This window comes from Apis dorsata, unplaced genomic scaffold, assembly GCF_000469605.1.
Source record: "Apis dorsata unplaced genomic scaffold, Apis dorsata 1.3 scaffold_129, whole genome shotgun sequence".
Taxonomy (NCBI): Eukaryota; Metazoa; Arthropoda; class Insecta; order Hymenoptera; family Apidae; genus Apis; species Apis dorsata.
In genome coordinates this window covers 67,855-81,360 of record NW_006263422.1, presented here as the reverse complement: position 1 = coordinate 81,360, position 13,506 = coordinate 67,855, and the positions used below count along the sequence as shown (strand labels likewise).

Sequence of the window (13,506 nt, the reverse complement as noted above, 5' to 3'; positions counted from 1 at the left end):
TATATATATATATATATATATAGGAAAAGGAAAATCGAGCAACTGATGGAACGTCGATAATTAATCGAGTGGAATTTATCCAACTTGGAAGTGGTAATTACGACTCGACTCAACCATGATACTCTTTACTTTAGAAGGATTGAATTGAATTTGTGTTCACTTTGATCCATGTAGATTGAAAGTAAATACAAATAAATGAGTAGGCATAATAATTCGTGATAAGGATATATTTTTAGGTATATAAAAAAGGAATTTGAGAAATCGATAGTTGGTTAGACTTATTCTAGAGGGGAAAATTCACCTGCTGCTCTTTCCTTCGATATACAATGTGGGTTTGGAAGGCTGAAGGAAACTAGGAATGCGGTTGCACAATCCTCGACTCTGGATGACGAAAGGGGCTTGGAGAATGTTGAGCGTGTACTGGTTGGATTTCTGAGCTCGATTCTTTCCTCATCGTTGGATATTTGCATTGCCAGTTGGTGCGACGAGTTTGCAAGGGGAACGTGCGTTGTGCACGTAAGAATTTAGGATTTACAATTTTCGAAAAGAAATCCCATCCATCCCATGGTAATGAAAATACCAAAATTTTCTTAATTGTCGAAATGTCGAACTTCGAAATCGAGTTAAAGTTAAACAAAATTTCACCCCTCGTTTGATGAAAATTATCTTTCTCTCGAAATTTTTCGTGGAATTCCCAGCGAAAAGAGAGGAAGGGAGAAATAAATAAATAAGAAAAAAGAACTCGTCGACGACAAAGCGAAACCCAGTCGAACAGGAAGCGAACGGAAGTCAAAAGCCGTGAATTCGTTGGCGGATTCACGAAGGGATAATTCAAGCCACGCTCGATTCTTCATGTCGAAATTGCTTTTTAACGAGAAAGCTTCGCGTGAGACGGGTAGGCTGCACAACACGAAATTAAACGCACGCTCGTGAAAACAGGCGGCTTCGTTGTCGTGTGCAACGCGTCTATAACGTGGATAGGGCTAAGAAGAGGGCTCCCTTCGCAACAAAGGCGGCTCTCCAACTTCCTCCCGCCGTTCCATTCCCACAACAGTGTGCCTGAAAACGTCCACGTCCGCAACGAAAAGTTAAACCCTCCCCCCGTCCAATGTCTGACACGTGCAAATTTCCATCTTCAACTTCTCGATACGTAATCGTAAAATTATGCGTTTAAAAGAAAAAGGAACGGACGAATTGACGAGCAGATTTTTAACATTCTTACGAATTCCTTTTTTTCATTTCAAAAATTTTATCGAGAGTCATTTTTATCGAGCTTCAATTGGCTACTTTGAATAACGCGTTCACTGAATAAAATCGACGATCTGTGATCTTAAAAACATATTTGTACATATATATATATATAGTTTCGAAGCATGAATAAGACAGGTGACACTATTGGCTTGGCAATTATGGAGGCTGGTTGCAAGGAGAAGTTTAAAATAGAAACTGAAATTGTGCTTTAAAAAATTTACATTTCAAAAAAGATATTCTTTTCCTGATATTTCCAAAGCTGGTCTCAAGAATAGAATAACTCGTAGAAGAAAACTCACCAAGACGAGGCAAAATTTAAAAACAAATTTATCAAATTAATCGACTCCACTGTTTCGAAGAATACAAACTATAATTAAAAAATTAAAATAATAATATACTTCTTATTAACTCTTATCAATCTCTCTAAAAATATAAATTGCTCCGATAAAACAAGAAAGGGAGAGAGAGAGAGAGAGAGAAAAGTTCATTGAATTCGAAGAAACCAACGATAAAAATTACGCGTTAATTATTAATATAAATTCTCGTCTCGCTTATTACTTCGTAACACGCGAGAAATGAAAACTGCAACAGCCATTGATACGACCCCACTGAGCTGTGGTGCATTGTGAGTTCGTCTTCTTTCGATGAATGAGCCGACGACGCGTGACCCAATTACCGTCGCATCGTTGCACCATAAACGCAATCCACGCTTGCCCTTTCGCCAAGTCGAAAAATCCTGCACGCGTCGTCGAGGATGTGATCTAATTTCCGGTCATCATCGACGCGTCCCTCATCGTTTGCTCGTTTAACGGTTAACGGGACAACACGCTTGACCGGCATGATTAATATATATATATATAAAAAAAAAAAAAAACATACACAAGTACAAGTTTAATGATCAAGATCAAGGAGCTGTGGTTCGTTCAATCGGAATAACATCGTCGTTTCATCTCAGACAAACGGAAAACTCGAGATCTGGATTTTTAAGTTTTAGATGACGACACATTTTACAAATAATTAGAAGATAAAATTTCTAGTATATTTATTACTATTGGAAAAGTTGAATTGAAAGATTGTTTTATTTTATTGTTTTAATTTATGGTGTATTTTTATTTTTATTTTTTTTTTTTTGACAAATCTGAAGTAAGTAAAAGTATTTAATATAAGAGAAAAATATGGAATATATATATAATTCTTTTTAAATATGAATTATTATAGTATATATATATTTCAATAGTTCAATAGTTTAATTTTTTAATTTTAAAGAGGTAGACATTATGCATTATCTCGTTTATTAAACGATTGATTGAAACTTTATTATTCTGTAATTATATATATTTTGGTTATTAGAATATTGGCAAAAGATTAAGAGCACTTATTCACGAAAATCTTTGAGATGACGAAAGAAGTTCTCATTTTTATTTTTCGAGAATATAATCCTAACTTAAATAACAAAATAAATAACAAACGATGAGAGATAGGGAAAGTTAAGAAAGAGAGATAAAAAAAAGAAAAAGAGCGTGATAGAAATAATCGTTATCTCAAGTATTTCAATATATATATATATATATAAAATCTGTGGTCGAGCAATCGATATGCAAGCAAGACACGTCGCCAATATCCGCAACGAAAGTGAAGAAATGCCTTCCTTTTGTCGGTTGCTCGTTCACCCGTGGGAGAATGAAATTAAGAACTCCACTCCACTCGTTGCACAAACGAGATTTTAATTCACTCGCCAACTGCGTACGAGTGCTTTTGCGGCCACTAAAATGTATTATCGGTTAGATACATTTAACGTTGATTTCACCGGTTAGCCAAGAAATGATCCGTACACGAGGTGGATCGGTGGAAAGGAAGGCGAAATTGCGTGATTACCCGTCCGAGGAATGCAATTATTTATATAATACAATAAGAGCGGTCTTTATTGCGAGGAAAAAGTGGATGAAAAGGTAGAGAAAGAGTTAATTTAAGTATCCCGAGTAAAAGTTTCTACGTTGTTCCTACGTTTATCTGAATTTTATTTTATCTTTTTTCGTGGAAAAAATAAAAATCTGGAGTGGAATTTTTTTTTTTTTAGAAAAAAAATGACAGAGTAGAAAAATTTTATTGCCAATTCGCGAATGAACCGCCTCGTCGAACGGTAATTTCACTTTTCTAGAAAGTTTATTAATGAAATATCGATCGTACTCGAGTCATTTATTACAAGAATTGTGTATATCAATTCCTGTGTTTATAAATTTCTAAATTTTAACAGAAAAATAATGGAACAAGATTAATTTTAAAGAGATTTTTGTTTAACATTTATCCACATCACACTTGACGATATTTACAATAAAAATGAATAGTAAAGATTAAGAAGGTTTGTCAATAAATATATGATAAAAGTACAAGAAGATATATATATATAATAATCTTGAAATAGAAAAAAAAAGTCTCAAAGAACGTTCTATAAATAATTCAATTAGGATTTTGAACCTGACGTTCATCATTACCTGTAAGGGGTTACATAAAACCCGCGACGAAGGTCAGCGTCTTCGTGCTTCGAATCGAGAAGCCTTTGGTATCGATTACCAATTTGGTCTCAGGGCGGAAGTCGCCGCGAAAGTCCATCTAAGGCGGCGGAAGTGGTCGTTGGACGATACTAACCGGTACCCTGTCATTCGTATTTCTAAAGTTCGACGACATTTCTATGCCAATTGTGCCAATTTTTTGACATGTTAAGAACGTATTTCCTTTATCATAGAAATAAATTTATATTCGTTGAATTTATACGAAATTATAGATACATGTATCATTATATGTATTATTATTATTATTTCTACGTTGATAGGTGGATAATTTTAGGTAATAAAAAAACCTTTGATCGATTCTCGAATGTTTGCATTTTCATTATATCTTGAGAGTAATGTTTCACTTCCTGCCAAGGAATAATTTAATATGATTTAGCTTGTTATATAAATTATTATATTGTAGAGATAATATTTTCTTACAAAGGGACAATCTAAAGTATCTCAAGAGAATGTAAGAATTCAAGTTATAAGGATTAATTTTATTCATTTAATTGATTAATATATTTTGAATTAAAAAATTTTGCATTATCTATTAATCAACGAATTTTTTAATTTTCAAATTGAAAGGTTTGCATCGTTAGATTATAACTCGATGTTCATAATATATTAATTAAAAAATTGAAATATTTATCGATAAAATCGATTGTATCGTATATACATATATTCAGACTGTGTGAATGATTCAACGATGAAAATAACATAATTGGATTCTGTTCGTGCACTCAGTTGAATGCAAATTGCAAAGTTAATTTATGCTGACGTAACAGCTGTTAAAACTATATCGCCTTGGATCCAGTTAGAAAGTATGTTTCCAGTATCATCGTAATTACCGTTTTAACAGAACTTCCTGGTTACGTTGAAACCGTTATTCGACATAGCATATTCCGCAGAGGTGAAGAGATAAATTTCCCTACAGGATGCATTTACGATGTGGCGAACGACTTCGAATCGATAAATGGCTCAAACTATCTGATGTTTTAATGTGATGATCGAGTTGCACGAAGAGAATAATTTTCTGGAACGGATCTTAGATCTTAAATCTGACCACTTAAGATCTCAATTATCTCCATTGCGATAAATAGAAAATGGAATTTTTCATTTTCTTTTTTTCTTTAGAAGATTAATTAAGTCTCAAAGTTGTAATTTTTAAATTTAGATTTATTTTCCAATCGAACTCTAGAATTCTCACTTTATTTCACTGAATTTTTGTGAATAAAAATTAACCTACAAATCTAATTCTATTTAATGAATTTAAATAATCTAATTTAATGATAATTAATGATAGCTACAGACAATTAACTAATGTGTTTGTGAAGTATAATTATTAGATTATAGAATTTAAAATTTCTTTTAAACAAATAATCCTATTTCATCTCTGACAATTTCATTCTAAACGATCTAACGATTCTAAGCGATCAAAATGGCGGCCAAGCATTCTTACAATTTCGTTTTTATTATCGCCATTTTTATTTTCTTTCGTTTCCTCGCTTCTCTTCTTGTTTTCACATCGTTTTCACAAACATCATATACGATTTATACGAACGCATGAATTACGTATCCACGTAGTTTCACACCAAGAGGTTGCTCGGTTTTTACACGCGCCGTTTCGTGCCATGAACCAGGAAATCCGAATACTTTCTAGTACTGACCTACAGCCGCCTGATTTCCCTTCAGTTTATCTTTTTTTTTTTCTTTTTTTGCCGGACACCTTGTAATCCACCGTGATTATTCTAATTCGTTGACGAGCCATGAACCAAAGCATTTTCGACTTAATTAGTTTTTACAACGATGGCTTGGCTGTCTCTTGATGTTTCTTTTATTATTATGAACTGTATAACGAAATATTTCTCAGGATGTGTCGAAATTTCCTCTGTTGCGGAACGATTTGATTCCCCATATCTAGTTTCTTACAAGTTTCCTCGATTTCTCAGTTTCTTTCTCGATTTCTGTCTCTTTCGTTCCTTCCGTTGAATTCATCGATTTTCTAATTGCTATAAATTAAATTCTTGCCTGCGAATTTATACTGCAAATTGATAAACAAGTGTAACGAGTTACTTTGTAAATCGAGGGTAATTCGTACACGCGGAAGGAGCAACAACACGAAGAGGAACGTTTAATTTGATATACTCTGATTGCCTCGTCGAGTTTTCCTCTTTTTCTACTCTATAAACTATTACTACTACTACTACTCTATTTTTCAAAAGCATTCAAAGGAAAAAAAATATCTTCCATACATTTTTTTTCCATTAACATCGAAATAACTACAAAATTATACACACCGTGTAAAATGCAATAACAATTAACTCAACGAACCGATTAATAATAACGATGTTGCTAAAAGAATTTAACATTAACATCATCGTGAAAAAATTAGTAAGATAATAATTACCATTATCGACAAACAATCCTATAAACGAGAAGAAATACACGATGCCTAAAATTGTCGAAGTAAATTCTCTTGCTTGCATAGTGATCAGCCCAGGAAAATTTGCAAAAACAGGGCCCATCTGGTCGGCCGATTGCGCGCCTCGTCTTCGCAATCGCGATGAACAATGGAGCGTTGCATAAAGGCGCGCTTCCACCGGGCGAAATAATCAACCGCTCCCGAGCGAAATAATAATAAAGTTTCGCTCGCCGGGTTTCCACGAGGCGTGGGTGTGCGCCGCGCTTCTCACGAGCCCGATTGCGTCACTCGCGCGCTCGCAATTAGCAGAGAACTCGTCGCGCGTACCCTGCGTGCGTGCACGTGCAAACGTCCGGATTTCTTGTCTCTCCCGTGGTTTGGAGAGGCTTGGCAACTCGTCGTAACGAGTCTGTTCTCGATAAAGCCTCTCCACGATGAGTTATTGAATAATATCGTGGATACTTTTCCAAGTCGAAAGTTGACTTTTGTGGAATCAAAGTTGAATATTGTCGATTGAAGTTATGGGATAATTAAAGAATTGAAAGATTTGTGTAACAGGTTCTCAAATATGCGATGAAATATTTTTCGTTAAAAGTTAACGTTTCGTGGAATCAAAGTTGAATTGAGGTTGATTCGTAAATTGAAAGATTTGGTAAAGATTGTAACAGGTTTTCAAATATAGTGGAATTTTATTTTACGATGAAATATCCGTGGATACTTTTCGTCGAAAGTTAACGTTAACCATTTGGAGAATCAAAGTTGAATATTGTCGATTGAGATTGTGGGATAATTCGTAAATTGGAAGATTTGGTGACTTGTGTAACAGGTTTTCGAAGCTTCTCGATATCGTCGAGATGAGTTGTTGAATAATACGATCGGATAATGTGGAAATGCAATTTATGTAATGATAAAAAAAGGCAGCAGTTGCAGTTGAATATTGTCGATGAGAAATAATCGAATAATCCGTGGATCTAAAGATTTGGTAAACAGGTTTTTGAATGCTTCTCGAGATATTTATTGAACGATATCGTGGAAGTCCGTTTCATGAAGTAATGATGAAACTTGTGTAGATAATTTTTGTTGAAAAATTAACGTTAACCTTTTTTCGTGAACGAATCGACATCGAAGTTTGAAATATTGAATATTGATGGAACAATTACATAAGTGTAATCTTATATAACAATAAGAAATGTATAGGTAACTTTATATTAAAAATTAATATTAATTTATTCAATCATCTTTGGATGGTAAAGATTGAAGTAAATATGAAAAAAAACTTGGTATGCAAAAATGTCCAAGTTCGTTTATTAAATTATAAGCGAGATGGGGATAGAGATGATGAAGATAGAAGCAATTAAAACCTGTAATAAACTTAATGGGAAGTAAACAGTTTATATAACTGGGCAAATTCGTAGAAATCCTCCAATTATATTCGTTATTTTTAACTTCTCGTTCGAGTAAATGGAGTCTAAATTCGGATAAGTGGATTTAATCATATACAATTGATATTCGTATAACTGAATGACAATATAAATTTAATTAACGTTTCTTAAACGTGAATAGAATAATCTGATGAATAGAATTAATAATTTAAATTCCTACGTAAGAATATCCTCGTGCACGAATGTGTAAATAGAAACTTTGAAAAAATTCGTGAAAGCATGTTAATTTATCTCGTCACCGTCTTTTCTATTTGCCGAGAATATTAATGCTCTCTAAGTTAAGGATAAAACACTTCAAAAGAAGTTTGACCCTCGTTCATTCATCACCAACTTTTAAGCGAATATTGAGGAAAAAGTTTGTAAAAATACTTTTACTTCTACCGAAACTAGGCAAGAGGTTTCGAAAAGAAACTAATTAGTAAACCTCGCAGAAAAAGAATATATTAACCTTTTTTTTGATAAGCAAACGAGTACTGCGATAAATTAATGGAAAAGAGAGTAATTATTGAATAAAATAAATAATTATTTTATAAAATTCTACTCCACGATATATCTATATTAAAATATACGTTTCAAAAATTTATTTAAATACTTTTATTTAACCGAAAAATATCTATACTTTCAGCGAATCATTTTTCACATTACTTTAAAAAAAAAAATTAGAAAGAAATCGAATAAACTCCCCAGTCCAAAATTCCAAAGTTCCATCCCTCCAAATCACCCCTTCCTATTCCCCCTACTCATTTAAATCCATTTAAATCCAATTTTCCAAATTCCACAGCAACCAACTAACATTAAATTCCATAAATTCCTTAAAAAAAAAAAAATCACCAAAAGAAATCACTAAACCCAACATACCGCTCTATCAACATGCCTCCGTCCATTCACGAACGGATTTTAATTAAAACAGAAGACAGGCAATGCAGAGGACGAGCGATAACGATAACGGTACCAGTCCACCGGCTAGGAAGGAACCAGCAACCACTGATTGCTGCTTCCCCTACTCCACTACTTTGTATCGTAATTAGGTCGCCACTCCTAATCGCCGGATTCACATTCATTTATTTATTCGGAGCGAAGGATGGACCGGTCGGGCGGAAGAACCCGTTAGCCGCGATCGAACAGGAAGTGGTGGTTTCGTCTAGGCTGGCCAGGCCTACGGGGATTACGATTACGCTTGCGGGAAATCTGGCCGAGTCAAACGCTTCTTCGCCACCTTCGCCTCGCCGCGACTCTGCCGATTATCGGTGGCTGTATAACGGTTCCCAACGGGGAGTGTGTGCGTATATAAACTCCGCGACCAACGCGCCGTTCACGTGGCGGATTCAACGGGGAAATCGAAGTCGTTGGCCTCCTGTCGCGCTTCGTTTGCTTCGCTCGTTCTTGGAGGGGTTTCCTCCGATGGAAACGTGTTTCCGGAGGATCGTCTCGTATTTTTCCTATTTTTCTTTTCTCCTTTCCTTTTTTTAAATTATATTGGATCTTGGAATGCGAATAGTGAAAAATAAGGATGGTTGAAATTTGGTAAAAATGGTAGTTTTGGTAGTTTGGTAGTTGATTTTGATTTGAAGATGATGGATTTCTTCTTTCAAAAGGAATTTTGAATTCGTAGAGGTGATTAATAATAAAATACAATTTTGGATTTTGAGATATAAAGAATTTTGCTTTGTCATTTTGCTGTTTAAGGATTTTGATAAAGTTGATCGAGATAGTAGTTGATAAATCGTTTTTTTTTTTTTTTCCTGATTCTTTCTTGGTTTACGAGAATTTTAATTGGGAATGGAGGAAGGCTATGGAAGGTGTTCGAAAAGGTATTTTGATCAGTCTAACGATCGATTATCATCGGAATAAGCGGCGTAAATCTCTCTGTTGGGAAGTGATCGGTACAGTGCAACGTTATTAAATAATAAGTCGATGTCCACGGAGATTTATCACGCTTCTCGGTTACGCGGTAAGGTATGCAAACTGGTGTGCCACAATTCAGCCGCAGAAACCGTAAGGAATTTTATGGGAACCGGTGTATACCCTATACATAGATCAACTTTGTCTTCCGCATATTTCGTAGGCATGCGATAAGCATCGTTAAACATCGGACTAATAATATTTAACCATTGAAGAAATTTTCGATCACATAGTTCGATCGAATCGTCCCTGTGAATGAGATGAAAAAGTATCGCGAGGAGCGTGAAAAAAGAAAGAATTTTTCTTACCAAATTTATTTATCAACCGCAGTTTCACAGTTATTTAACAGATCTCTCGAATATCAAGCTTATCCTTTCATGGACAATGGAAAGATGGCTGGCTTTTCTTTGAAACGGTTTCACTTTCTCTAATTATTCTCCCCTTTGTACGATCGTCTCTATCTCCCATAAAGATTAAAAAAGAAATCTCGTTCAAAAGAGAATCGAAAAATATTCGATATCGATCGAAAAATTGAATCGTGATCTATATGATGAAATAAGCGCGCAACACATGTCATTATATCATTAATGATTAAAAAGAAGAAGGTTGTGTGAAATTAATTAAACACAGATGAATTTGAAAAAAAAAAAAAAGAAGGAAATAATAAAAACACCTTTATATTCAACAGCATCGTTTCCAATGTATTTCGAAAGTGTCAAGGTCTTTTGCACAAGTCCTCGTGCCACACATTGCTGTTCAAACACTCGTCTCCCTCCCTCTCTCCCCGTGTTCTCTTTAACCAGATGTTAATGAACGAGCGATGTTAACGAACAACAGCCTGTTGAAACGAGACTCTTTTCTTCTCTGTTGCAGGAATATGCTGATAAGAGAATTGGCGGCCGTGTGGGTCGCCGTCCTCTTGTGCCATCTTCAGCTAACGGGGTCCCAGGTGAGCGGCCGATTATTATTCCGTTATGGTTTTTCGATGACATCGCGGCCGGCATTGTTTCGCGTGCTTCTTTCTACGCGCAACTTTTTTTCTTTCTCTCCATCGAAATCGGGTCGAAAATTTACCGTTCCTATTTTCGAAACTCGCTCGTATTCATCTTTCTACTCGAGTTCGATTCGCGGCTCGGATTGTTTCGATTCAGGTTTCTCACTTCAGAGTAGAATATTTCGATGGAATTCGGATTTATAGAACTTTATGATGATGACAGTTTTTTCGAGACAAATATCGCGAATTATTCTGACTCGAGAAATGAAGTGAACAATCGTAGAATGTGGAGAAAATTTGCCAATGAAAAGATCTCATAAAGGAATAAACAAAAAATTAAATTTATTCAACTTTTATTTTCAAATTTCTCAAAGTCCAATCCAATACAGAAATCGTATCGAATACAAGGCGCGTATCCTGAAGAGATACAATTCGAGAATTGTTCGTCGACACGCGAAGAGATAATCGAGATACGGAAAATATGATCTCGATGCGGAAGAAGGAGGAGGAGGGGGGTTTCTCTCCTAGGATTCTCCTCGAGAAATTGAGCCAAGGATTACGAAGTAATTGACGGGGTCCACGGGAGTCGCCACCAGTTGCTTGGCCGTTTGCCCGGGACGTGGAGTGTGTGGCGTGTGTGAGAGGTGAAAGTGAATTTCAGCCCGCGTGTAGGCAAGCATACACGCGTGTGCCCTATTCGACGGGCAACCAGTCTTACCAACCGTTGCAATATTTTTCGATATATAAGAAGTGTCAACGAGAAAGATCGTTTTTCTTCTTCTTCTTCTTTTAATCTTCTTGAAGTTAAAACAAATATTCCATTTAATATTTTTGTTCAAGAAGAATGATTGGACGAGTTTTTTCTTTAATTTTATAACATTTTCGACAGTTTTCAGAGATTTTCAAAATTCGAAATTATTTTAAAATTCTATTTTACGTTCCGTTTTTGAGGTTAGGTCAACTGTTCGACTAATAATACGCTTCTCTTTGGCAATTTTCTATCAACGAAGTTTCAAATTAATTCGACAAACTACGTACCTATCGATATTTCAAAATTTTTTAATTTCAAATGATCGAAAAAACGGTGCAACGATTCGTAAGAAAATTCAATCACTTCTAATCGAACACCCGTTATATGTACGCGATATTGGGATACAAAATAAGATATATTTATTTATTGCATGAAAGTGGTACAAAGGAAAGATCCTTTGGCATACCAGCAATCGGTTGTCCGCGTGGAATTCCATCGGCCTCCGTTTCTCCTCTCACGAGCGCCTCTCCTCGGAATGCAGCGCACCGTTATGTCACTGATATTCTGGTACGCGAAGAAAACTCACGAGGAGCCCGGCCTCTCGTGTTCCACGCACGGATCCACGCTTTCCGGCGAGGATGAACGCAAAACAAAGATCTGGATTGGCCTCGTTCACTTTCACCCGTGTGGAATAACAATGCTGTCCTATCTTCGATCCGCATCACTCGAGATCATCCATGGATCCGACGAGCACGAGCAGAAGTCACGAAGACAAAAATGTTTATTTCGAGATCGCCATTTCTAATTCAACCGAATGATTTCTCAGAATTTGTTTTTCTGTTTCTTTAAATATTTAGAAATAGTCCTTGATCTCTATCGATTTGATATTTTGTCGAACGATTTTTCGAAACAATTTTCGAAATTGCAAAAATATCCGACTCGAATGATCTTGAAATTTTTAACTTTTTAGTTAAGGTTGATTTGAATTGTAAAGGAGAAAAATCTTCGAAATCTTAAAAAGCTCGAAGCCTTAAAAAAAAAAAATTTTCGAAGGGAAAGAAATTTAGAAAACAATCTTTCAAATCTCAAAATTGGAAAAATCTTCGAAAAATAAGATTGAATAAAGGAACTTTCTTCCAAGTGTCACGTGGCAGCGTGAGCATCCTCGTTTCTTTTATGCAATCGACGTAACTCGCGTTTCCCGCGCTCTTCCTTGCTCTTCGATTCGAAACTTAAATCCCACGTTCTCGACCATAAATGTCCTCGAGGCGACGTGCGAAATATCATTTTCTTTCTTTCTTTTTTCTTTTTAAAATTTCAGAGAAATCTGTACGATATGCGGCGATATTGTTACGTTGGATGGAATTAATTATTGATGGGAATCGGGTGAACAAGAAACGATTCTGTGGATATTTCCCGATTTACATACAAACCTCTTCAGCGTCGAAATAAATTTGTGGAAGCGATAAAAAATTGTTTGACCGATTCACTTTATTAATTCGATTAATTCGTTATTGAAAACAATTGTAACGAATTGTTTACTTTCCTCGTAAGAAATGTGTAATAGAATTCATTCATTTTCATCCCTTTAAAACGAACATTCTATTTTATATTAAAATTATAATAAAATTGATAAATCGATCCAATTATATACTTTTTCTTGTGAGTGTACAAGTTTTCAGATTTCTCAAAAATTATTTGAAAAAAAAGAAAGAAAAAGAAATTTTCCCCCGCGAAAAAATCGGACAAGGAAAAGAGTGCGTTCTCGAATTGTTTACAAATTCCTGTCACTTTATCGAAAATGAAAATATGTGAACCAACATGAAAGAGAGTTACAGCGTCGTAAAACCGTTTCTAACACGTTTTCCACGTTTCTTTGTTACAGGTTCCTACCACGAACGTCTTCACCTGTCCGAACGGTGAGTAACTTGGAAATATGTTTTTCGAGGCGAATCGAGTTCCCGTGGCAGGTAATTCTGGGCCGAGGGCGGGACCATCGGGTTGCCTTGAAAAGGTCGCACCTGGTGGTCCCTGGTATCTGGCCAGGTAGACCGCTAAACTCGTGGACCGAGGTCATGCTTTAAAACGCTTTAAGGCGGGTCCCCATTGTCCGCCGTTTGGTCCAGGAATTCGCTAGAATTTCTCTTTCATCTTAAGAAAGCACAGATGCGTTATTCCACGAATAGAAAGTT

The 13,506-nt window shown here is 35.6% G+C and overlaps 1 protein-coding gene across 2 annotated transcripts in view; it reads left to right on the top strand.

Moving 5' to 3' along the window:
* The window catches only part of LOC102681196 (sushi, von Willebrand factor type A, EGF and pentraxin domain-containing protein 1), a 41,283-nt gene that overhangs the window by 6,944 nt on the left and 20,833 nt on the right, over positions 1 to 13,506 (top strand). For both annotated transcript variants that reach the window (XM_006612853.2, XM_006612852.2), the window contains exons 2-3: positions 10,443 to 10,518; positions 13,200 to 13,233. In XM_006612853.2, coding sequence (XP_006612916.1) covers positions 10,447 to 10,518; positions 13,200 to 13,233 — 106 coding nt within the window. In that variant the 5' untranslated portion in view covers positions 10,443 to 10,446. The remainder of the gene's footprint in view (positions 1 to 10,442; positions 10,519 to 13,199; positions 13,234 to 13,506) is intronic.